This window comes from Adiantum capillus-veneris, chromosome 5 (genome assembly GCF_014529385.1).
Source record: "Adiantum capillus-veneris isolate H3 chromosome 5, ASM1452938v2, whole genome shotgun sequence".
NCBI classification, from domain to species: Eukaryota; Viridiplantae; Streptophyta; class Polypodiopsida; order Polypodiales; family Pteridaceae; genus Adiantum; species Adiantum capillus-veneris.
In genome coordinates this window covers 80,718,202-80,745,424 of record NC_140935.1, presented here as the reverse complement: position 1 = coordinate 80,745,424, position 27,223 = coordinate 80,718,202, and the positions used below count along the sequence as shown (strand labels likewise).

The following is a 27,223-nucleotide window of genomic DNA, read 5'->3' as shown; positions in this document are numbered from 1 at the left end:
CAGAGGCATGTCCATGCTAGTTGTACTTGTAGCAAGCGTCTAAGTGCCTATGTTCATGCAGGATGGAGAGGGATAAAAGAACGAAGAGAGATGGAACACTCCCCCTTTTAACTCTTGGTATGATTTATTGAAGGATGGGAGAGCTTTCTCTAAAGAGATGCATTGTAAACTAACGATGCGCATGTTGATTGGTCATGTACCTGTTTACCACACCAATGAGAGGACAATTCTAGTGGAGAAGTCAGAAGTTGCGGGCTACAATAGTAAGTTGCCCGATTGTGTGCACGCTCACCCAAGAAACCATGAGCAGCAAGGGCGATGGAGGAGAAGAGCCATGGATTACTTGTCGGAGGAGGAGAGAGAAACGAGAGAGAGAAATTAACGCAAGGACGTTGAGGGCGCAGACAAAGAGAAGAGCATCAAGTGTGGAGTAGAGGGGTGGGAATTATTGTCAACTTAGTGTGCTCCCACATGTCAAAGAGCTGGCGTTGGAACTTGGCACTCAAAATCTCGTCCTAGTCGAAGTGAGATATAGCCTGCTTGAGAGAGAGAGAGAGAGAGAGAGAGAGAGAGAGAGAGAGAGAGAGAGAGAGAGAGAGAGACACTTGGTAGATTTTCACCCCCTCCTAAACTAGTTATATAATATATAGACTAGTTATATAGATGCATGTGGAGAAATTGACATAAGACCAGCTAAAAATCTTGAAAAAGGAGCAAGAGGGCGTGGGGCATAAGGGCCCCCCACGGGTGAGCAAGGCTATGGTAGTATGGTGTATGGTTGATGCATGAGCGCAGAGAGATATTTTCGAGATTGGCAACCTTCGTATTTTCTATAACCCAAAAGTGCTCGCACGCCCTCTCACGCCCATTGCGCCATAGCCAGAATCCTTTCTGCGTGTGCGAGCCCGTGATCAGTTCATAACGTGCAATTCTTCTGTTGCATGTGCGCCCCCGTGCCATTTGTGGACATGCGCATGGCCGTTGCCTAGACAGTAACATTTGAGTGTGGGTGCGCGGTTGCGCCACCTTCCATAGTTTGAGATAGAGTGTCTGTGTGTGCGCGCGCTCGCGTTTGGCCCCCTTGTGTGTGCACGCGCGGCTTGTGTGTTTGTGGGGGCGCTTCAGCATTGCCAGTTATGTGTGTGTCTTTCTGCATGGTCCCGTTGTTCTATATGTGAAGTGTGTGCTTGAGTGGAACGAGTAAGAGGGCCATTGCGTACGGACGTTTGTAAATTGGAGAGCTGCTAAGCTCTCTTCGTTTGAGAAGCTATGGCCGCAGCAGCAGCCTCAACCATTGCATCCATCCCTCTCGTGTGCAAGCACCATCAGCAGCAGAGAGGCTCAAAATGTCCATTACAAGGTGATGGTTTGCGGAGTCCATGCACACTCTTTTTCTCTGGCAGTGCAGGCTTACCACATCTCTGTGCGCTTCACATTAGATCTCCTGCACCACCTTGCCAATTGTCTATACGTGCGATTGCAAGTGAGGCTAAGCAAAAAGCCTTTCGAGAAAATGGTATGTAGCTTTTGTATACTTGCACTCTATGTAGATCGCTGCAGCTACATTGCGTATCTGTGTATGCATGGATTTTATTCAAGAAAACTCACATGGACATCATGGTAATTTCTTGTCACTTTTTTGGATCAAAATCATTGGGCACCTTGTTGATAGGTGTTCAAGTACGTCTCTGTGTGCATGCCTTTTTTGCATAGCTGCAAAGTTGCAATTTTTTTTCATGGATGCAGGCATACCTCGACGAAGTCATGTATCCAGTGATGCTGACAGTATTGCTTCAAATATTACATACCATGCTGAATACACACCCTGCTTTTCTCCTCTCCAGTTTGAACTGCAGGCTGCATATGTTGCCACAGCTCAAAGCGTGCGAGATGCACTTATTGAGAGGTGGAACAAGACCTACGAACTTTTCCAGACCACAAATCCTAAGCAAGCATATTATTTATCTATGGAATTTCTGCAGGTTAGTGTTATTTATCTATGGAATTTCTGCAGCTAAATTTATGTTTTTCCACCATGGCACAATAGCTGGTCATTGTTTTTGTTATGTCCACAAGAAATTCTACTTCAGAAACCTGTCTGTGTGGCGACAATAAGAGACCACATAGAAGAAAAGTTGCTGCTTTTTCATGCTCGCTTGCTTTTGACTTTAGTAAGCTTGAGTCTAGGAACTTTGCAAACGAGTCTCTGCCCACTAGAATTTGCAAAACTGTTTTGTTTTTGTTGACACATGTTGCGGATCTATTAACTTTACGCAACATTTACCTATGATTATAGTTTCACTTTGAGTTTTACCACACCTAGCTAGGGAAGGGCAAATTTGCTCTTGAGACACATAGAAATACAAAAACAAAAACTAAAACTAAAACAAAAACTGTTTTGTTTTTGTTGACGCATGTTGCGGATATAATAACTTTACGCAACATTTACCTACGATTATAGTCGCATCATGGTTAATAGAAAATGGTACAAAAGTTAGAATGTTGTGATGGATTTAGAGCATTACCATAAATCCATCTCTTCTTGCAATCGAAAGAAGAGAAGAGAATTTGGGGTTATCTCTGTCAAAGTTGCAATGCGGAAGTGAAGAGAGAGAGAGAGAGAGAGAGAGAGAGAGAGAGAGAGAGAGAGAGAGAGAGAAGCAGAAGAAGAAGGAGAAGAAGAAGAAGAAGAAGAAGAATTTTTAACGTCGTAGGAAACTACCCAAGAGACCTTAAAGATCTAGCCGACGAGGAGAGTTGAACTCAAGACCTGTTATGAGAGAGAGAGAGAGAGAGAGAGAGAGAGAGAGAGAGAGAGAGAGAGAGAGAGAGAGAGAGAGAGAGAGAGAGAGAGAGAGAGAGAGAGAGAGAGAGAGAGAGAGAGAGATTCAATGACCCAACCAACTCGGCAATGAATTAGTTGATTATTACAATGGGGGATGGGGTTTCTTATATACCCCTCATCTGAATTTCCTGACCCAACTCATCATGTCAGAGAAGTAAAAAATACCTATAATGACAATTAAGTAATTAGGGTCACTTAAGGAATTCACTCAAGATGCATAACTTTAACGCCTAGCTACAACGCATATTGGACATATGCACGAATGAAGATCAAGGCGATGTAGAAGCTATGACCATGGACACCCCTGCAGGGGCTGACAATTACTGGATACACCTCAGAAATTGCAACCGTCAACTTTTCACCAAGACGATAATGCAATGTTGAACAACAGTTGCTTCATATATAATTGGATTGTAGACAACCCACGTCCAAGAATCCTCTCTCTTGAACTGCAAGCACATCACATCCAAGATTTTTCAAGACAATGTACTGTGGAACACATCTTGTCCATAATCCTGCCAAGAACCATGAGTTGTTTGCAGCACATCCTTAGTGTTTTATATATGTCATGTTGGTTCCTTGCTAGATGCAACGTGCTTTGAACTTTGACACGCAAGTCCAAACATAGATGACTTGAACTCCGAACATGGGTCCAAATTAAGTATTGGGATCACCACTATCCCTCTTGCTAGTCACGTACTCTCTCTAGCTGAAGCATGTTGTAGCACCTACCACGGAACTTGAGACTGGAGCCTTTTTCATCATGGTCTCCACCACACCAGTGGACTAGGTTGAGTCCTTGGTAGAATCATTGTCATTGCTCCCCCTACCAAGCTTGCCTTTCCCTTGGTCCTTTTGAGAGGTCTTGCCTTTTCCCTTGGATGTGCAAGCCCTAGACAAATGGCCACACTTTCCACAATTGTAACAAGGTTGTGATGTCGAGTGTGCCGATTCATCACCTTTTGAAACACGAACCTTGTCATGGGAGAGTAGGACAGCTTCCTCCCCAATGAGAAAAGATCAGACATTGCCGAAATTCAGATTTTTCCGTGATGTGCTAGTGTAATGCCTTTGCAACCATCTCGAACTTCTCAAGCAACTTGGAATGTACCGAGGTAGCTACTGAGTACTAGTCAATGTACTTTCCATAGTCAAGAGTTGATCATGGATGATGTTTACTCTTCTAAAAAATGATTGTGTGGAAGTCCGGGCTTCAAACTTGTGGGCAAAATAAATGTCGAACAAGGGTGATTGCTTACCTCTTACCAAGCAACCACTCCGTGCTTGGTTTGCTGGTGGTTGTACTGATTTTTGCTGAAGATATGATAGGCGCTTAAGTAATTGCTTGTTGAAGAGCCTCCATCAAGGGTGGTGACCCTTTCCAACAAATGTTCAGTGACCACTGACTGGCTACCCAGATCACACTAGATCTTCTCATTGCTGGCTCTCATTGAGACATACTCAGATTTTCAGCCCATCAACAATTGCTCTCTCCTCTCGCTCTCTGTGTATGTGGCTCGTCTCTCTCTCTCTCTCTCTCTCTCTCTCTCTCTCTCTCTCTGTGTCACAAATTGCTGACGTGTCAAGCCACTGATGAACGGAGCCAACGTGTAGATCCCGGTCGAAGAGCCTAAACCCTAGAAGAAGCAGAAGCAAGTAGAAGAAGTAGGAGTTCTCACCAACTTGCAGATCCTCGCCGAGTGGGCTAAGCAATCAAAGAGTTTCCAGTCATAAGTTTACCAACTTATGGGACCCCATCCGTTGGGGCCCAAGTGACACAAAAATATTAAGCAGAACCACTCTTAGAAGACTTTACGTGGAACATGATGACGTGGCAGCCATACGGACGCCCACATTTTACGTTGACACTGCCACGTTGCAGATGGTATGGATTTCGTGTTTTATGTTGACGACATGGCAGTTGTACGGATGTTTGCAAAACGCACTGTTTGCTTTTGGGTGCCAGCTTTTGGACCATATGCTTTTAGAGTTTGATGCTTCGAGAAGAAGGTCCTATTAGTTAATAAAATTTGCCCATAAGGCTATTGGACCACCTCTACCAAAGAGGGCTACATCAAAAGCATGGGGAGACTCTCCTAGTGAGTGGACAAAATATGTACAATGAGGCTAAATTACAAATTGGGAGGAGGAAAAAGCCACACAGGTGATCGGTAATGCCGTCTGGGCGCACCTTGGACCATTGTGAAGAAAGGCCCTGGGCGCCAGAGTCGCAAGAAAGCCTCTCTATGCTCCCACATGAGGTCGGAGCTGCCCTGAAGTCTCTTGACCTCTGAGAGTGTGAATCAACTCCAACCAAAAATCACGAACAGTCTCTACCAATGGAATAGGGCGAGCCTCTAAGATGCGGAAGCAATGGGCCCGTTAAATGAACCAGAGTGAGCGTTTGACCATTTTAGTATACTAAGGGCTAGTCGCTCATGGTTAGTGGCTTAGGGTTTGGCTGCTATAGTAGATGGCCGTGTTTAGGGTGTTATGCTAAGCTATGTACAACTGCTTAGGTTAGGCCGCTAATAGATGGTTGTGTTTAGGGTGTTACGATAGGCTATGTAAAGTCGCTTAGGTCAGGACACTCCAAATTGGATTAGGACAACGTTTGTCCATTTTAATCCCCTTAGGGCCCCACTATGTGGCGCCTCAGTTGAACGGAGCATTGAAAGAAGGGGATCCGAGGGTGATCGGCTAAAGAGAAGGGGTCTCTCCAAAACCACTCTCCAGGGTGCCACTGCACTCACGCCAGAGGGCAGCTCTCCCAAGCCCAAAACGCCAGTGGTTTGTCTCTAGATCTGTTGGGTCAAGATCTATGACACAAGTCCTCCCACAGATGCGAACTACTCGAATCCTTTGAAAACAACGCACTGAAACCTGTGGAGCCTCTATTGAGACTCTGTATAGGCGACCCTCTCCCTGGATCTCAAAAAACATGGGGGTTACGGACTTCGAGCAAGCACGAATTGCGATGAGGACCTCCAGTCGTGTGAAGGTCCCCATCCATCTGAGAGCTTTTGTCTCTAGAGGGGGTGAGCCAATCAGCTTGTAAAGGCTCTGTAATGTCCTGGCACATGCCCTCCACCCCTCTCATGCCTCGTAACTGGATGCTTTGTGTCTCCTCGGGCAAACCTGAGAACTAAAGCCAGTCGTCGAGTGCATGGGTTGGGCACTTTGCCATGGGATCCCAAGAAACATGAGGCCTACTACCAACTAGGTTGAACCAAGGGGTTCCAATCCAGGGGCTGTCTCAAGCACTCCTCAGTGCAAGTGGGTTGGTGCTGCTCCAGGCCTCTCCTCAGCTGCTCCCAAGATTGAAGCAGGTTCGTAGCAAATCGATCCTCCAACCTCCTACTCAGACCAACTCTGCGCATTTCTGTAAAGATCCACCTGATGGAAGGGCCTCTTGCATGAGGGAGTCGATCGCAAAGTGGGTGAAGTAGCAAATCCTTCTTGGGCACCTCCCTTGGAAGCAGTCCTCTAACAACAAACTTCCCTAGAAGGGCTCTGCTGTGCTAGGTCTATGATCCCAAGCCCCCCTCCAAGAACATGGTAAGGTGATTGTCACAAATTGATGATGTGTCAAGCCACTGAAGAACGGAGCCAACCTTTAGAGCTTGACCGAGAGGCCTAAACCCTAAAAAGAAGTAATAGAAGAGGTAAAAGTTTCCACCAACTTTTGGGACCCCGATGGGGCTCAAAGGACATAAAGGCATTAAAATAAAGCTGGAAACACACACACACACACACACACACACACACACACACACACACAAAATAAAAATTGATGATGTGGTAGCTAGTACGAATCTCCGGATTTCGCATTGACTGATGATGTGGCAAGCTGTACGGATTTCCCTTTTTTGCGTTGGCTTGCTGATGTGGCAACCTGTACAGATTTTTGCTTTTTGTGTTGGCTTGCTGACGTGGCAGCTTGTACGGATTTTCGTGATCTGTGCTGGCAGCTTTTGAGCACTTGCTTTTGGATCAGAAGCTTTTGAGTTTACTCCTTTTCATGTAACTGCTTTTGAGGCCAAGGGCCTTTAAATATGTGCATAGGACTCATTTCTCTGGCATGCTTCAGTGTGAAGGTGTAGAGGGTGGAGTACCGGCTATTGAGTTCAAGTAATATAATGAAATATCGAAAGGGCCGCCAAGGTTTGGGGCCAATACACTCTGGGATGGAACTTTGCCACTCCCCGTGTCGTCTCTCTTTTTTTGATGTTCAGTTGTTATTGAAGTGCTAAAAGTCTGTTCAGTGTGTTCTTTTTCGTTGGCACGTGGTGCTCGTCTTGTTACCGTGGTATCAGAGCATCAAGAGCGCGCTTTCCTGAAAGCATACCGGTTCTACAAAAGAGCAGATAGAGCAAACCGGCACTTCCAAAGGCTACTGGAATTTTATTTGAAGAATCTTCGTGCTCCGACCCCGGACTTATTAGCCACTCTCACCCTTACTTCATCCCGCATCGGGGGCGCCCCGGTCGTATTGCTCTGTCTTCCTGGGCATAAGCCAAAAAGATCACTTGCAAGAGAAGGATCCAAGATTTATTTCGAGCTATTGTTTTTCTCACATGCAGTGTCATGCAGTGGTGGAAGTCCATAGCTACCAAGTGGCACACTCCAACGACTTGGCAAGCTTTTAAGAAAATTTTTGCCCGAAGTTGTATGGTTTTTGACATCTTCCTTCGGAGTGCAACTTCTGGCAGAGCGGGGTAGATTATAACTTCAAATTTCTTGACATCTCTCGATAGGTGTCTCTTCTAAAGTTGATAATCTTGGAGGTTCGGTGTGATTGCTATGTCTTGGGACTACCATCACCACCACAAGAACACTGTCTGTCCAAGAGCTTATGGACCATGGTGCAGTCGGATACAACCTTATGGAAGGAACCTAACCCTAATTTGTGGTGGAGGTTTCAAGAAAGTCAAGTCGACTTTTCGAGCTCGACTGATGTAGAGATTGCTTTTTAACTTTGAGTTCTGTTTGAGAACTTGTTTGGTGATCCTGATTGAAATTTGTTTGAAATAGAAGGTATCTGTTTTGAACCTGTCTTGATGCCGATCTGAACTGTTTGACTCTGGTTTTAATACTGGTTTCAATGATTGGTCATTTTACTCCCGTGCGGAGTACTGAGAAATGATGTTTGAGAATGCTTATTCATACTCATGGCCCGGACCCTTGTGGTTATTTGCAGGGGGAGTATTGAATGTTTGAAAAGTGCTATTTTTACTCATGGCTCGGACCCTTGTGGTTATATGGGGGGAGTATTGTTGTTGTTACTCATGGCTCGGACCCTTGTGGGTATTTACGAGGGGAGTATTAAGAAGTCTGAGCAAGGGTTACTATGAGCACCTCCAATCGACGTAGGTTGCGGTTTAGCGGGCGTTTGGTTGTAAAAGGTCTCTATATCTCATGGCCCGGACCTTTTTAGGTTATTTGCGGGGGGGGGGGTGATGAGGGAGCCGCTAAACTGCTCATGGCCCGGACTTGGATGGTTATTTGCGGGGGCAGTGTTCATCGTCGGCTTTCTGTTTATGTGTCTTGTAACATGCATATGTGTGAGCATTCGTGTTGCATTGTGATGTGCCAACCACTGAATATTCCTTATTGGATGAGATACTTTTGGGAAGTCAACAACCAAGGCCGAGAGGCCTAAATCCTAAAAAAGAAGTAACAGAAGAAGTAAAAGTTTCACCAACTTTTGGGACCCTATCCGATGGGGCCTAGAGGATATGAAGGCATTAAAATAAAGCTGGAACCACAAAAAAAGAAAAAAGAATAGCATAAAAATTGATGACGCGGCAGCCATTACGGCTAGCTGGCGGATACAGGAGCTCGAGAAGATCCAGCAAGTCGTGATGTACCACATAGTAGCCAACAACACTTGGTTGGCCACCGTAACTCTGCCTGCCAAAGAGAGCCGTGTCGAGCTCCAATGCAACAACTTCCTCCTAATGGACTGGAGAAGGGGAGTGGTCTGCTGCTCAGGGGACAAGTCCAGGCCAACCTGACAACCCAAATAGCGAATTGCAGTCTTTGGGGAAATCCATCTAAAACCCTCACCTGGCGACCAATTAGGAGTTGGAGTATTGTCAACCCAAATACTCAACCCAAAAAACTACTGTCTTCCTCCAGTTAATCAGTGATCTTGATGCACAACAAAACACCTCAAGAGCATGCTCACACCTGTGCAGATTGGCCTCTTGGCCCTCTGTAAGGTGCAATGGAAATGAATGTTGAACTTTACTCAAGATGAGTCCTCCGAATTGTGCTCAAGGAAGGGAGAGCCTTCCGTTCCTTCAGTGAGAGAGTGCAATGGACACAAACAAAGTGAATGGACACTGTGAATGAAGGTGCTGAAACTGAGAGATAGAGAGAAAAGAATACGACACGAGAATGTTGTCAAACCCTCCTTCGAAGGCCCCACTCTCTATGGCGAGAGCGGTCTACTTATGATTGCACAAATCTCTGCAATGCTTGGACTTGTCGACGATGTCGACGACGATGAGGACGACAACGAGACGGGCTGAAATCTGAAAATGCTAAGGGCTGAAATCTGCAAATCTTTAATCGCTGAATTTTGACTCTATGTCGGTGACGATGTCGATGGCGACGATGCGACGACGACGCGCTGATTGAAAACGCAGATGCTGAAATCTGCGTTTTCCGGGCTGAAACTGCAAACTTCGCGGGATTTGACCGTGCGGCGAGGATCTGCTGCGAGAAGGTGAGTTCTGCGAGGTTCGGGACTTATAATGCGGGTACTGACTGCTGAAAACTGAAAACGTTGATGCTATCTGATGTTCCTTCGCGGTAATCTGCGAAACGCTGAAGTGTCTTGCGAATGCAAAAACGCTAGGGCTGAAAATCTGCTGCTGGAGGAAATCCACTAACGCTAGGGCTGATCTGCTGTCCTCAAGTGGATCTGTTGTGTCTGCTAATGCCGAAGCTCCTTTGCTATGCAAAATCGCCAAGGGTGATCTGTCTGCAAAAATGCTAGCTGATGTTGAGTTGCAAAAACGCTAGGTCATGCAGTTGGGGGTCTTGCTGAGAAGGTGCCTGTTGAGCGGTGCTCCTGCTGCCTCTTCTGCCAGAAAGTGCTAACTTTGGTTTGCTTATTTATCATCTTAGCAAAATTGCCCTACCTAGTTTCCAACAAAAGTCACTTAAAAATAATAATTGAAAAATGTCAAAAATAGGGAAAATAGGTCTATGCACTGTAAAAATGCTACTGATGGGATCTGACTGGAATTTGATGGTCATGCTGTGTGCAATCGGAGGATATGCATCTAATCTAGTGACTGGTCATGCACGGTCTGCGAACAGACTCACAAAAGTGCCAGATCACTTCCTATTCTAGATTGACTTGACTGAACTGAACCCTGGTCATGCTGTAGCTTGTCCATGGACACATAGGGTTGGATGTGTCACGTGACCTCCCCTCCTTTTCAAAGTGAGGTACTGGTACCGAATTGTATGGCGTCGAGGGAGATTGCCAACAACATCCGGAATCCTCGAAAGGACTCTTCGCCGGTCCACTCTAAGGTGCGGGTCGTGCGATACTTGAACTTCATAAAGGTTTGCAATGCTTGCTTCTTTGGGCCGCACCGAAAGTGACACAAAGTCATCTGTGGCTCCCTCAATGCTTCAACTTTGTCTAGAGTTATGCTTCTTCCTTCTTCAAGAATCTCCATGGCTGAAAATTCCTGAAACCACTTCCAACACAAAAACATGAACATACCCATTCCATGTAAAGTGAGTGGAAAAAATCTCGTCTTCCTCAAAGACTGTGCATGCAATGTAGATGAACAAATAGACGGAGTGCCAAACCGTTCACCACACACACGCAAACAATGAGATCGAATCTTGTCTTTCTGATCTAAATCAATCAACTGTGGCAAATCACAATGGAAATGCCTATGCTTGATGCTCAATCTTTCTTGTGCTCTTTCTACGACTGTGTCGTACCAAGGAAGAGACATGGAATGTGCCTTCCTTGAATGCATACTTTTCAGCTTTTCATGAGAAATCCGCATACATTCGTGCTCATTCATGACTGAATTGTGCTCAACGTACAATATGGCATGCCTATGAAAAGGGATCACATAAAGACGCTGACTAAAATACAGAAAACGATCACGAATGAAACACTCGAACGATGCATGCTGACTAATCATTCGAACACATAGTACTTCCTGTGAGGGTTCTCTGGACCTAGGCTCGAGAGCCAAGATCGGTTCTTCGCGTTTGATCGAATCTGTTGGGGGGGGGCGCTGTGGACCTCGACTCGAAAGCCAAGATCGATGCTTCGTGATTGATCGAATTTGCAACGAGGTTAGCTTCGCTAGAAAAAGCATCAACTAACACATAATCCTTGTGAACAATCACATCATCTTCATGCAAATCATCATGCTTTTGAGAAATCACATCTTGATCATGCAAATCATCATGCTTGTCCTTATCATCCAAATCATCATGCGTATCATTATCATTCAATTCATCATGCTTATCATCATGCAAATCTTGTGTGTCATGCTTTGGAGAAGAAGAGACTGAGAGAGTCTCCTTCTCCTGAATCTCTTGCATCTGTGCTTGCACTTGAGAAAAGAGTCGCAACATCTCTTTCATGTGTCGGTCGTTCATGGCTTTTCTTGCTTTGTTCTCGCGATCCATTTCTGCTTTTCTTTCTGTGCATTCATGATCAACTTCTGCCATTCTTTCTGCTCTTCTTGCTTCACGTTCTAACTTCCTTGCTTCGCGTTCTAACTTGTTGTCCATAAACATCTGCTCCAACTCCTCCATAGGAGTTAGTGCAATCCTTGGCGTAGATGGGGAAATTGGAGGGCCGGAAAAACCTCCTGGTGCGGAAAATTCTTCTTCGCCTCTCTCATGCTCATCACCTCCAAGCGAAGTATCCATTCCGCTTCGAGTGATGAGCATCCACTGAAGTCTTGGGTTCTTGTGGTCTTGGGTTCTTAAGTTCAAGTGGAACTTGGATTCTTGGGGGTCTTGGTTCTTCGATTCTCGAGGGTCTTGAGGTTCTTGAGGTTCTTGCGGTTCTTTCGCTCACAATCTGTGTTAGAGAAGGATCTTCTCTTCACCCGAGTTCTTCTCTTTTTTGCGGGCACACCCCTTGGCGGCCTTGCGCTCACACCAAGGTTACTTTTTCCCACCTCACGTCGATTGGCCGACCGCTAAGTGCACGGTCCACTCTCAATGAGTGAAAAGAGGCATAAGCGGAGGCTGGACAAGCGCTTCTTTCTTGGGTTTCCTGTCACTCTTCAAAAACACGATTAAGAATCGACACGCCCTAGTGGACTTGGTTTACGTGGACCGCAACAAGCAAAAAAATTTTGTGTGGTTCTTTCCTTGAGTGATACAGAACACTGCGAAAGCTCTGTGTTGCTAAATTGGCTTTATCTGACAGAAAAATAATTCTAAATGAATTATTGGATTTATAAGTGAGAGGGTTTTCTCGCTTTGAACATCAAGGAAAAATAATTCTAAATGAATTATTGGAATTTTAAGTGAGGGTTTTTCTCACTGGAGACATTCGAGTACAGAGTATTCCTAGTGCGTCATTCAAAGTAATGACGATAGCACTGTGAATGAGAATATCTGTAAGGCCACCAGGAACGGGTACTTCTGATGTGTCACATCGGATGGGTGACATGGAGCATCGGGAAGAAGTATCCGACCATCCGGGAACGGACATCGCTGATGTGTCATAGGATGGGTGACATAGAGCATCGTGAGGGGGATTGTATCGTAAGTTCGGTAGGAAAGGACTAGGTGATGGGTATTCCTGATGCGTCACAAGGTGGGTGACGGGTGCATCGGAAAGGGGATGTCCATAGTTGAGAGGAAATCCGAACTGGAAAGAGGAATACGCGTAAAGACGCAAGCACAAGAATAAAGATGGGTTCTGAGAAGCTTTTCTTAAAAAGCGGAAAATTTGAATGAGTTTTCCGGGAAGAGCAAACGCTTTCCCGCGAGGAATCTATGTTTGCATTGCATTCGTGCATGTGGTTGCATCCAGGGACGCCTGGGAAGTGTTGTGAAAGCATTGATTTTAACTTATAAGGTTTTATTGAGTTTTTGGGCAGGTTCAGATCAATTTTAAAAATATGCCGGCCGTCCACTTAATAAGTGGGCAGCCACTTAGAAAATAAAGCAACAAAACCAGCCAGCGAATTCTCTCTCCCTATTTCGGGTAGAACATAAGAAAAAAAAAAAACGGCCGCGATCTCTCCGCGAGTAGCTATTCGTGCCGTGGTGAAGGAGCTATAAAAGCACCACATGCCCTCACCGAAGGGCGGTTGCCAGCGCCAGCAAGAGAAGACTCTGCCGCCAGAAGAGGCGAGAGATCGCGAGACTACGAAGCACGGAAGTCGCTTTTCTCGCGCAAGAGCGACAGGTACCTATTGTGGATTCGCCATACGAATTGTTGTCGTGTGTTTGCGTGTGTTTGCAGGTACTTCCATCGCGAAGGAGAAGCGAGAAGGCTTCGGCCTACGCTTGGGAATTCTGGAAACGGAATTCGGAAATTGTCTGCGGAGTCTCAACTCCGAGTACAGACGGAAAAAGGATTGAGAGCTTGTCTCTCGGATTTCCCTTACGAGAAGGAACGACCATCGAGTAAGAGATTTAGAACGGAGGGGTTTTCTTCGGTTCTTGTGCTTGTAAAAAGATTCTCCCTAATAAAGAATTCTCTTTAAGGGGGGGGACCAGCCCATCTTCTGGTCCCCAGTATTGTGTCGATCTTCTCACTCTCTCTCTCTCTCTCTCTATCTATTTCTCTCTATATCCTTTGGCTTCAATAATAAGAGATAAATTCTATTTATCTGAGTATATTTTAGATAAATTCTATTTATCTGAGTATATTTTATATTGTTATGCGCTCCCGTTTGTGACAGTGGTATCAGAGCATGGTCTCCTCTCTTTCTCTGTAAAGGAGGACGACTCTGGGAAGATACGGGAAGAAGCCATGACAAGCCAAGAGAGAAGTAAACAGGTGGAAACCTAAGTCTTGCAGGAGAAAGCTCGCAGAGTTGGAATTTTTTTTTCTCTCTGCAAGAAGTCGACACAAGACTTGGGATTCTCTGAGAAGGCAACAAGAGCATGATGTTGATGTTGGGTTAAAGGCCCGTGTGCCCGGTTGCCCGTTGTTCAGCCGCCCATGTACAGCCATTCATTTACTCATTCATAATAACTATACTCATAACTACACATTGTAGTGTGAGTACCGCCCCGCCATACACTGTGTCTATCTCCTTCTTCGTGTTGGCTCTCTGTGTGTGTGCTCTCTGATCCCAACAAGTGGTATCAGAGCTTGGTAGTGAGAGCATTGAGAGCTTCATCATCATTGTTGAGTGTGTTGAAACTTGCTGCTGTTTCATTGCCGTTTTTCGGTTTCGCGCACGCGCGCATTTCTAAAGAGCAGAAGGTTTTTCTGAGCTTGGCATTGGAAGGTTCAGCACTCCGCGAATATTTTCACGAGGTGTCCTAGGGTTTAACCCCCCTTTCGGAGCCATTCGTGCCATTAGAAATCCCATCCGAGCTACAGACTAGGAGCTGCATTTTTCAGCTCTCTTTGGTAGTTTTCTGCTGCCAGAGCTTCCGTAGCCATTACAGGTGCCATTGTTGTAGTGTCTTCCACTTACGTGAGCCCACAGCTCATTTGAGAGTGTGTAGCCTCTTCTTGGAGTGGCCTCATACACACAGATAGAGTGGGAGTTTGGCGACATTGTCTTCTTCGACTACAGGTACAGGTGCAGGTGCAGGTACAGGTACGGGTACAGGGTACAGGTTACAGGTTACAAGGAGCTTTGGATACAGGTTTCTTCTGTGGTTACAAAACATGTATTTTGACTGTGGGACAGCCATGTATATGGTTGTGGTTTGAGTGGGAGCTTCTACTCTTCTGGGCAGTCTGTTTATGCGTGTTCTTGAGCTACAGGTTTACATCATCTATGTATGTTGATGGATGTGGATATGGTAGTTTGACAGACACTCTTTATGCATGATATTGTGGAGATTTGGTTCACTTATACATAGAGCGGGTTTGCTCTTGCTTGCAGTGTTGCGGTTTGAGTACGGACAGGTACTTGGTTGACAGTAGAGATTGGACTTCGTTGAGCTTGTGCATTGGTTATATACTCACTTGGATCCATTTATGCTCACGGATTTGTGTAAGCTTGGTCAGCTTATGTCTCTATTGTGGTTATTCAGACATGGAGTATGTTTATGCCTCTATGACAGCTCATTGTTGATGCATTTTGTGGCACAGTTTGCCTAGGCCGGTTGAGTTACAGGTGTCACGGGTTTATGCATTTGTTTGTGGATTTCTACGTACGTTTTTTGACCATATTATGAGCTGATTTATACTCTATGGGTTTGCTCTTTGATTGAGCAGCAGGTGTTGTCAGATTTGCAACACTACTTTGTTGTGGCAGTTTGTTGGTTGGTTACAGGTTTCTCATTGTTGCATTCTTGTTGTAATGGGCACTAAAGAGGACACAGTTTTCAATATTGAGAAGTTGGATGGTGCTAACTTCTCATATTGGAAAGATCAGATTTGGGATGTCTTGGTGCAGAAGAAACAGATTCGACCTCTAAAGTTGTAGGGAGTTAAGCCAAAGAACATGGAGAGGGATGATTGGGAGGAGTTGGATGAGATGTGCAGGTCTACCATTAGGCTTTCCCTTTCAAAGTCTGTTTATTACAATGTGAAAGATGCACAGGGTGGAGCTTATGAGCTATGGCAGCTGATTTGCGATATGTATGATAAGCATTCGGCTGCTTCTATGGTGTATTGGATTAAAAAGCTTATTGATTTGCGAATGGAGGAAGGTGCTTCCATGAATGCGCATTTGAATGAGTTCAATACAATTTTCAGCCAACTTGCTACGCAGAAAATTACATTTGAGGACAATGTAAAAGCTATGTTTTTACTTGTCACGTTGCCTGAGTCATGGGACACATTTAGGACAGCCATAAGTAACTCGGTTCCTGCGGATGAGTTGACAAGTACTAATGTGGAGTCTAGTCTTCTCACGGAAGAGATTAATCGAAAGAATAATGCAGGTAGTAAGTCTTTTAGTGCAATGGTTGTCAGAGGCAGGACTATGGACAAGTAAAAGTCCAACAGGGGTAAATCTAGAAGCAAGTCCCGTGCAGGCACAAGTAAAAAGGATGTGGAATGTTTTCATTGTGGTAGAAAAGGCCATTTCAAAAAGGATTGCTAAGAGGAATTCGTTGTATTCCCTTTGTGTAGCTAGTGTGGCTGATCACATTGTGGGGATCACTGAGCAACCTCCTGCTTCTTTATGGCATCAGCGTTTGGGGCATATGTCACTAAAAGGTTTGAAGTTGTTTGCACGTGCGGATTACATTCCCGTTTCAGATTTTGGCGGTTTTGAGTTTTGTGAGCATTGCCTTTATGGTCGACATGCTCGGTCTTCTCGTAAGAAAAGTGTTCCACACAGATCTTTGGAAAAGCTAGCTTTGGTGCATAGTGATGTATGTGGGCCGATGCCCAATGCTTCTCTTGGAGGTGCTATGTACTTTGTTACGTCCATTGATGATGCTAGCAGGAAGGTATGGGCATACCCCATTCGTAAGAAGGATATGGTGTTTGATATATTTAAGCAATGGTTGGCTCTTGTTGAGAACCAATCAGGTTGTAAGTTGAAGTGCTTACGTACGGACAATGGGGGTGAATTTATGTCTCATGCTTTCACAACATTATGTGTTGAGAAGGGTATACGGCGCGAGCTTAGTGCTCCCTATACACCTCCTCAAAATGGTGTGGCAGAGCGCACGAACAGGACTATACAGGAAAAAGTCCGTAGTATGCTTTCTATGCTTTCTGTGCATTTGATAAATCGTTCACCTAGTGTTCCTTTGGGCTTCAAAGTGCCTGAAGAGGTATGGACAGGTTTGCCACCTTCGTATGGTCACCTTCGTGTTTTTGGCTGTGAAGCTTATGTACATGTACCTAAGGCAAAACGCAGCAAATTGGATCCAAAGAGCAAGAGATGTATCTTCTTGGGTTATGGTAGCTCTGGTGAGATGGGTTATCGATTGTGGGATCCTATTGACAGGAAGATTGTGCGCAGCCATGATGTTGTTTTTCATGAGGACTCTATGTATAGAGCATCATCGCGAACGGTTGAGGTTCGGCGTGTGATATTTGAGGAGGATGGTCATCGGTATGATGGTCCCATGGCTGCTCGTGGGCAGCCCATTGACCCTCAAGTGGGAGATCAGCCCTTGTTGGGAGATCATGTAGATGTGGGACAGCCAGATGCACCTCCTGCACAGTCTTTGAGGCGTTCAGAGCGGCGTGCAAGACAGCCTCAGCGTTTTGTGCCTTCTATGGATTATGTATTGTTGACTGATTGCGGGGAGCCATCATGTTATGATGAGGCCATGTCTAGTGTTGACAAGCTCAGGTGGGAGCAGGCTATGCAGTCAGAGATGGATTCGTTGATCCAAAATGAAACGTGGGAGCTTACTCCTTTGCCAAAGGGTAAGAAGGTACTACCATGTAAGTGGGTTTACAAGATAAAATTGTGTTCAATGGATGCAAAGCCTAGGTACAAAGCAAGGCTTGTGGCTAAAGGATTCAAGCAACAGAAGGGCATTGATTTTGACGAGATCTTCTCCCCAGTGGTGAAGATGTCTACTTTGCGTATGTTGTTTGCTTTGGTAGCTATAGAAGACATGGAGTTGAAGCAAATGGATGTAAAGACAGCTTTCTTACATCCGGACTTGCACGAGGATTTGTACATGGAGCAACCAAGTGGGTTTGTTATTCATGGCTCAAAGAAGATGGTATGCCGGCTTCTTAAGACCTTGTATGGGCTGAAGCAATCATCTCGTGAATGGTATTGTAAGTTTGATGCATTCATGAGTTCATTGGGTTATGTACGCAGTTATGAGGACCCATGCCTCTATACTCGCAAGGCTGCAGATGGTAGTCTTATTGTTTTGGTTTTGTATGTGGATGACATGCTGATCGCAGGGAAGTGTATTTCTGATGTGGATGCCTTGAAACATAGGCTACATGAGACCTTTGCCATGAAGGATCTTGGGGATGCCAGTCATATTTTGGGTATGCGGATCACTCGTGATCGTTCTCGCAAGATGCTCTTTCTTAGTCAGAAAGAGTACATTGACAAGGTGCTTGAGCGTTTTCATATGGAAGGGGGGAAGGCCATTAGTACCCCGTTGCCTCCATATGTAAAACTCAGCCATGATGACTGCCCTCAGACAGATTTGGAGACTACAGAGATGTCTCAGATTCCCTATGCGTCAGCTGTTGGTTCCTTGATGTATGCCATGGTGGCTACGCGTCCAGATCTTGCTCATGCAGTTGGTGTGGTTAGCAGGTACATGTCTAACCCGGGCAAGCGTCATTGGGATGCAGTGAGAGGTATTCTTAGATACTTGAGAGTGACTTCAGAGTTGTCCCTATGTTATGGTGAGAAGGATATGTATGTTTGCGGATATACAGATTCAAACTATGCAGGGTCAGTGGACTCGAGGAAGTCTACTAGCGGCTATGTGTTCACAGTTGCAGGTGGACCGGTTTCGTGGGCATCACGTTTACAGCCATGCGTTGCTTTGAGCACTACAGAGGCTGAATATATGGCTGCCACTGAGGCTGCCAAGGAGGCCGTATGGCTCTCACGACTAGTGGGAGATCTTGGTATAGCTGGTGATGCTCCGATTCTACATTGTGATAGCCAGAGTGCCATAGCGTTGGCACGGAATCCTGTCTTTTATGCGAAGACAAAGCACATTGAGGTGAGGTATCACTTCATACGAGAGGTGCTAGAGGACAAGCGCATAGAGCTTGTCAAGGTACACACTGACGATAACCCTGCTGATCTACTCACGAACTCGTTACCCTCACAGCGGTTTGCACACTGTAGATCGTTGATGGGTATGGCTTGACTTCTTTTGCTGTACTTTGGCCACTTTAAAGGCACACTGCCTTTAAGTGGGAGATTGTTGGGTTAAAGGCCCGTGTGCCCGGCTGCCCGTTGTTCAGCCGCCCATGTACAGCCATTCATTTACTCATTCATAATAACTATACTCATAACTACACATTGTAGTGTGAGTATCGCCCCACCATACACTGTGTCTATCTCCTTCTTCGTGTTGGCTCTCTGTGTGTGTGCTCTCCGATCCCAACAGTTGAAGAACCTAGAGAATCCAAGGAGCGAAATGCTCGAGATCCTTCAGAATTCAGAAGATATCCATGAACATCAATCCAGAACCATAGCCAAGAAATCCCGTCATCTCGGGAAGGATATGAAGAAGGTCTTTAGACCTCAGAACCCTCCGATTAAGTTTGATACTTTTGACGGAAGAGAATATGCCCCGAAAGCTACCGCTTTCATTTGACAGTATGAAGTTGCCTTTGCAAACTGCAATTTCTGAGAAGCGTCAAAGGTAAGGCATGTGACCAAACACCTCAAGGGGATTGCAAGTACTTGGTGGTATACCAAAGCTTTGCCAGGAACTTACAACAAGACTTGGATTCAATTCAAGGCTGAATTTTTTTCCTCTATGCTTTGAGGAAGGCATCCAAGAAGATTGGGATTGGTTTGCCCAATAGAAATACGAGCAAGTCCAAGCAAGTAGTGGTTCACTCTTGCCAAGGTAGCTCCACTCTTGACCCTCTCTGAGGAAGGAAAGATGAAGAAATTCAACGAAGGACTTTTGCCGAATTTTGTAAACCCATCTGCAAGATACTTTGCAGCAGATGGTGGAGTCAACAATAAAAGTTGAAAGTGTACACCTTGATGTACATAGAATACAATCCCCGCAGTGGGACGAGAACCATTGAACACAGAAACAACGAATTTTTGTTACCTCTCCTCGAAGGATACATTGCTATCCGGAGAAAGTTTGGAGTAAGGGAATTCAATCTAACTCCCGAGTTTTTGACCCTCAAACTTTAAGTGAGAGGGCAGGTCTTGGATCAAAGTTAAATCTTTGAGGAACTCATAAAATGCGTATTGCTTTTATGCATGAGATATGCATGTGTCTGACCAGGACAATCACTCTCGCGTATTTATGAGAGTAGGATCAATTTGAAACATTGTTTTCTGAGATGAATTGGTTTGCTCAACCATTCGGAAGGTCAACTATTGATCTCGTATCCGGTAGTTCACAAACAAATTACCTGCTATTGCGGGTAGGACGGCAGAAAGGAAGGAACCATTCAGATCTTTCAACCAAGAAAAGCTTTCACTAAGCTTGAATACTCTTTAAGCCCACACCCCCTACCTGGTAAGGGAAGATATGGTAGTGCTTTTCGCACAAGTGAATGAACACTCTTTACGAGGGAAGGAACAAGCGACGACTACGGCCTGTGCTCGAGGAATCCAAGGATTGAAATCCTAGATTATTTGATGAGCGGGTTTTGCTCTAAGATCGAGCCAAGGGATCGTCAAGTTGAGCGTCTTTGCTCTAAGGATCTTACGAAGGGAAGGTAATTTCCCAGGTTCATTGAAACTCACACAGCTTAAGAATTATGTACACTTTTGAGTACATGGATAACACACGAAGATGCAGACCTATGCCAAGGAATAGAACGAGAGTTTGTTATACTCTCTTGAGCGCCTTTTTGCGCGCAAGAATATTCCGACACGAGAATCTCTATTTGAGATGTGTTTGGTAGAAGGAATCTACGGAGAAGAGGTTTTCCGATGGTCGTTGATCATTGAGTACGCTATGTGCTTTTACCATTACAGTAGCAACTTTTGGTTGCGGTATATGTTTCTCCATGAGCAGGTCAAGTAACATTTACACGCTGCTGGAATAAATTCGAACTATTATGTTCGTAAGAATATAGTTGGCCAACCGTTTCAAAATGGTAAGAATTACATATGGGAGAACATCCCTGAGAATCAAAGAGGGTTCGCTCTGTTGTGAATCGGGTTTGAACGTACGTTCAGAAAATGCTATGGCTAGAATCCTATCTGCCTGAGATTTTGCAAGTCGTCATTGATGCTCGCAAGGTGAATCATTTTTTATGATTTTGTAAGGAAGTAATGCTAATGGGCGTCGGAAAATCACTGCTGGTGGTAATAACTCGCAGGAGGAAACGATTGGAAGAAAGTGCTGTCGTGCACAAGGAATCTTCGGCTTGGAACCATCCGCCTACGTTGAGCGACGGCCTGGAACAAGAACCTTCTTTAAGGTGATCGCAAATTGTGGAAGAAAGACATCGAGCTTAATGCTCTATGACTTGAGCATTCCCTATGTGGGAGGACACAAGAGGTTTAATACCCTCTAGACTAACAGCGCAGGATTATGCGCAAAGACAGATACCTAGATTGATTTCTAGGAGGATTATTCTTCTCGGGATTGAGAAGGTGGAATTGAGTTAACAGATTCTCGGATGAGGAAACTTCCAATCTGTTGGAAAGACGCGAATGACGAGTTCTTACATGGCTCGTAAGTTTGATGAATGGTGAAGGATATCCTCGAGGTACTAGAGGAAGGACATGAAGCGGTAAGGTAAGTATTGAATTCTTGAATTTTTGTTTAATTTAATTTTTAAGTTCTCTTTTGAGAAAGGATTAGCTCAACTCACCATTGAGCAAGATTTGGAATCTTTCCGGTTTCTCCCCGGCAGTTCAGTTGGACCTCTACAGTTGAGGACAACTGTTTATAAGTGAGAGGGATGTTGCTAAATTGGCTTTATCTGACATAAAAATAATTCTAAATGAATTATTGGATTTATAAGTGAGGGTTTTCTCGCTTGGAACATCAAGGAAAAATAATTCTAAATGAATTATTGGAATTTTAAGTGAGGGTTTTTCTCACTGGAGACATTCGAGTACAGAGTATTCCTAGTGCGTCATTCAAAGTAATGACGATAGCACTGTGAACGAGAATATCTGTAAGGCCACCAGGAACGGGTACTTCTGATGCGTCACATCGGATGGGTGACAGGGAGCATCGGGAAGAAGTATCCGACCATCCGGGAACGGACATCTCTGATGCGTCATAGGATGGGTGACATAGAGCATCGTGAGGGGGATTGTACCGTAAGTTCGGTAGGAAAGGACTAGGTGATGGGTATTCCTGATGCGTCACAAGGTGGGTGACGGGTGCATCGGAAAGGGGATGTCCATAGTTGAGAGGAAATCCGAACTGGAAAGAGGAATACGCGTAAAGACGCAAGCACAAGAATAAAGATGGGTTCTGAGAAGCTTTTCTTAAAAAGCGGAAAATTTGAACGAGTTTTCCGGGAAGAGCAAACGCTTTCCCGCTGTGATCGCATCCAGGGACGCTTGGGAAGTGCTATGAAAGCATTGATTTTAACTTATAAGGTTTTATTGAGTTTTTGGGCAGGTTCAGACCAATTTTAAAAATATGCCGGCCGTCCACTTAATAAGTGGGCAGCCACTTAGAAAATAAAGCAACAAAACCAGCCAGCGAATTCTCTCTCCCTATTTCGGGTAGAACAGAAGAAAAAAAAAAAAACGGCCGCGATCTCTCCGCGAGCAGCTATTCGTGCCGTGGTGAAGGAGCTATAAAAGCACCACATGCCCTCACTGAAGGGAGGTTGTCAGTGCCAACAAGAGAAGACTCTGCCGCCAGAAGACGCGAGAGATCGCGAGACTACGAAGCACGGAAGTCGCTTTTCTCACGCAAGAGCGACAGGTACCTATTGTGGATTCGCCATACGAATTGTTGTCGTGTGTTTGCGTGTGTTTGCAGGTACTTCCATCGCGAAGGAGAAGCGAGAAGGCTTCGACGTACGTTTGGGAATTCCGTTTCAACGGAATTCGGAAATTGTCTGCGGAGTCTCAACTCCGAGTACAGACGGAAAAAGGATTGAGAGCTTGTCTCTCGGATTTCCCTTATGGAAAGTAACGATCATCGAGTCAGAGATTTAGAATGGAGGGGTTTTCTCCGGTTCTTGTGCTTGTAAAAAGATTCTCCCTAATAAAGAATTCTCTTTAAGGGGGGGGACCAGCCCATCTTCTGGTCCCCAGTACTGTGTCGATCTTCTCACTCTCTCTCTCTCTCTCTATCTATTTCTCTCTATATCCTTTGGCTTCAATAATAAGAGATAAATTCTATTTATCTGAGTATGTTTTATATTGTTATGTGCTCCCGTTTGTGACACTCTAATACCAATGTTAGGTGCAGCGGAATGAATGTTTGAACTTTGCTCAAGATGAGTGCTCCCAACTGTGCTCAAGGGTTCCTTTTACTTATGGAAGGGAGGGCCTTCCGTTCCTTTAGTGAGAGAGTGCAATGGACACAAACAAAGTGATACTGTCTTCCTCCAGTTAATCAGTGCTCTTGATGCACAACAAAACACCTCAAGAGCCTGCTCACACCTGTGCAGATTGGCCTCTTGGCCCTCTGTAAGGTGCAACGGAAATGAATGTTGAACTTTGCTCAAGATGAGTCCTCCGAATTGTGCTCAAGGGTTCCTTTTACTTATGGAAGGGAGAGCCTTCCGTCCCTTTAGTGAGAGAGTGCAATGGACACAAACAAAGTGAATGGACACTGTGAATGAAGGTGCTGAAACTGAGAGAGAGAGAAAGAAGAATACGACACCAGAATGTTGTCAAACCCTCCTTCGAAGGCCCCACTCTCTATGTCGAAAGCGGTCTACTTATGATTGCACAAATCTCTACAATGCTTGGACTTGCTGACGATTTCGACGACGATGAGACGGGCTGAAATCTGAAAATGCTAAGGGCTGAAATCTGCAAATCTTTATTTGCTGAATTCTGACTCTATGTCGGTGACGATGTCAATGGCGACGATGCGACGACGACGCGCTGAAAACGCAGATGCTGAAATCTGCGTTTTCTGTGCTGAAACTGCAAACTTCGCGGGATCTGACCGTGCAGCGAGTATCTGCTACGAGAAGGTGAGGTCTGCGAGGTTCGGGACTTCCAATGCGGGTACTGATTGCTGAAAACTGAAAACGCTGATGCTATCTGATGTTCCGTTGCGGTGAATTTGCAAAACGCTGAAGTGTCTTGCAGATGCAAAAACGCTAGGGCTGAAAATCTGTTGCTAGAGGAAATCCACTAATGCTAGGGCTGATCTGTTGTGCTAACTTTGGTTTGCTTATATATTATCTTAGCAAAATTGCCCTACTCAATTTCCAACAAAGGTCACTTAAAAATAATAAGTGAAAAATGTCAAAAATAGGGAAAATAGGTCTATGCACTGTAAAAATGCTACTGATGGGATCTGATTAGAATTTGATGGTCATGCTGTGTGCAACCGGAGGATATGCATCTAATCTACGTGACTGGTCATGCACGGTCTGCGAACAGACTCACAAAGGTGCCAGATCACTTCCTATTCTAGACTGACTTGACTGAACTGAACCCTGGTCATGCTGTAGCTTGTCCACGGACACATAGGGTTAGATGTGTCACGTGACACCCTTCAAGTCGTCGGCAAACTTAGTGTCAAGTAGCTCATCTTCCCTAATAGGGAGCTTGAGACCACGTGAGCCAACCTGCTTAGAAGTCAAGAATTTGCTCATCGCCTCAGCATAGAACAAAAGAAGAAAGGGGGCTAGAGGGCAACCCCCGTCTGATTGAACGCGTGAGCATGAAGCGTTTCCCTCTACCCCCTGCCAAGAGCACCCGAGTGTGCGCACACCTGTAGAGAGCAGACATACCTATGATTCAAGCACTTGAAACCCATCTTGCTTAAGAGTGCCTCCAAGAAGTCCCAATCAACTCTGTTGTAGGCCTTCTCAAAATCAAGGAGGAGTATCACCAGATTCTCTCCTCGGAGATGCGCGAGGGCAGGCGCTTCTCAAAAAATGGAGATGTTGTCAAGGATACTACGCTCCTTGACAAAACCTGTCTGGGTCCCATGTATAATGCTCTCGAGTAGTGGCTGAATCCTCAAGCTCAGAGCCTTTGCCAGAATTTTGTAGGATGAGTTGAGGATAGTGATGGGTCGCCTCTGTCGAATCTCATCCAAGGAGCCTCCCTCCTTGGGAATAAGGTAGATCATGCCCTCACTCATGCTGTAAAGCATCTCGCCAGTGTGCAAAATGTATTGGAATGCGCTGCAAGATCTGAACCAAGCAAGTCGCAGTACTGTAAGAAGAAGCTGGGAGTCAAACCATCCTCCCGTAGGGCCTCATGGAGCTCCTCTAGTTGGAGAGGGATCTCAAGTATCTGTCGCATCTCCTCAGTAACAAGGCAAGGCATCTGTGCTAGACCTGCTCTCTGCAAGCATGCTGAAGCTTTGACTGAGGCTCAAATGACATCAGAACACGGTAAAAGTCAGTCGCAAGTGCACGCATATCCTCAGTCTCTGAAGCAACTGATCCGTTGGGTCGCCTCAACTAGTTGACATTGGTGTGCGTATGGCGTGGCCACACCGTCTCAAAAAACTACCCCATGTCACCCACGCGGGTCCCCTTAGGTGCTTGCCGATGGAAGGCAAATTCATGCCGCTGCTCCTCAATCCACCTCTTGGCTAGCCTGCTATATTTGCTCCTCCAATCGAGGACTGTCTGGATGTTGCTCGTGCATCCTCTGCAAGGAAACTATGCCCCGTCGGAGACGCTACTCCTCCTCTGGTTGAAGCAAAGCGAGTTGTAGACTCCTGGAGGAAGAAGCGACTGCAGTCAGGCCTCCGGCCACTCTACCAACAGGGGTGTCCTGCATGTCCAAGCTCGTTAACCAAAGTGCCTCCACTCGCTCGCTAAGCTGTGGATCTAGCAAGATTCTCTCAGGAATGCGTAGCATAGCACCCCCTCTCCTCTGTCTGTCTGTCATGGTGAGAATCATTGGCGCATGGTCGGAAAAAGTAGTCCCTCCCAGGATGCAAACAGATCCCCCCATGTCACAAATGTGGTCACTGGTGTAGAAGCAATCTACCCGAGATAGATTCACTCCTCCTACTCTGCGGTCAGAGCGAGAGAAAGACATGTTGTCAGGGTGCCTCACAAAGCCCGAGTGTTGCCAAACATCAGAAACCCTCAAAGTCATACATAGGCGCTCCCAAGCTGCCAACTCAGCCCCGTGCACAGCAGCATGACCGCCTCCAATCTCGTTAAGAGGGATCCTCCAACATGTTGAAGTCTCCCCCAACACACCACTGCTCTGCATGCTGCAAGACTCTATAATATGAGGCCAAAACTCTACTCGTGCACTTGCCACATTGGGTGCATATATGTTCAGGAAGCCCATGAGGCAACCTTGACCTTGCATAGTAATCCACTGAGCCCTGCCTTGCACAATAATACCTCTGCCCACAATGGCTTGTTGCCATGAGTCCGCGATAGTCATACATACCCCTCCCTGCATACCTCCAGGTCCAAATGCAGCTGACCAAAATGTCTCATAGTGACCATGCAAAATCTGACCACGTCGTCTAATACGGCTCTCCGAGAGATGAAGCTCATGTAGCATAAGAATATTGATCTCACCACCCACAAGGCATCATTGAAGCTCTTGACGCAACCGACCCCTCTGACGGTGAAACTGGGGCCATCCTAATCCCTGCACGTTCCATGATACGATCCTCCTGGAGTCAGTGAGAAAACACAGATGCCGCAGTAGCAACCAACCTCGCTATCTTAGAAGCCGGCTTGGATGGGAAGTAATCCGTATCCGAGCGACCTCTAGAAAAACGCTGCTGAAGTGACTGTCTCACCAAGGCCCAAGCCAAGCATGCAGTCCGTAAGGCTACATCCTCTGTCCAAGAATCCTCGTGTACAAATACATAGGAAGGCGGGCTCTCAGTGTCAGCAAACAAGTGTACCACAATGTGCCTGCAACCTGCTGCATCCAGCGGCGTCACACTAAACTTGGCTAAAGGCCAAAGTGTCTGTACCAAGTCTGTCACTCCTAGGTCTCTGTGTGGTGTGAGAACTCAATATCCTGGATTGGAGCGAGTTAAGAACTGTGTGCAAGGTCCACTTTGTATGGTCCATGCCGCGCACAACGGAAAGGAGAAAGATACCGCTGTATCTAGAGCCTCAGTGCCTCTGGCTGCTAAAAAGAGGACGTGAACTCGAAAGCAAGCTTCCTCCAAGTCGGAAGAACGGTCACCAAGGAAGCGTGTGAAGCTCTAGTCGAAGAAGTCTCATCGTCTGTGAATGTCGAAGTTGGTCAAACCAAGAGGGATTGCTGCAAAAGTAGAGGTATGGACCAGGACTAAGGTAGGGCTGTCCCTCTCGAGCCATGCGACTTGCAACAAAAGCACTACCAAGAGAACGTCTCCCTGCGGATGTGTGTCCAATCCCATGCATCTGAGGAGGAATGTGGGATGGGTCGGGAGATGAGACTAAGGGCCCCATTGGGGAGAGAGGAAGAGCGGGAAGAGGGGGTGGGGGAGGAG

At 45.7% G+C, this 27,223-nt stretch overlaps 1 protein-coding gene across 2 annotated transcripts in view; it reads left to right on the top strand.

Moving 5' to 3' along the window:
* Nucleotides 1-792: 792 nt before the first annotated feature.
* LOC147457587 (Glycosyl transferase, family 35) overlaps nucleotides 793-27,223 on the top strand; it is a 104,787-nt gene continuing 78,356 nt past the window's right edge. The window contains exons 1-2 of one of the 2 annotated variants that reach the window (XM_086512453.1): nucleotides 793-1,516; nucleotides 1,747-1,982. In XM_086512453.1, the coding sequence (XP_086368579.1) occupies nucleotides 1,270-1,516; nucleotides 1,747-1,982 (483 nt within the window). In that variant the 5' untranslated portion in view covers nucleotides 793-1,269. The remainder of the gene's footprint in view (nucleotides 1,517-1,746; nucleotides 1,983-27,223) is intronic. The other variant, XM_086512452.1, reaches the window with a different exon arrangement.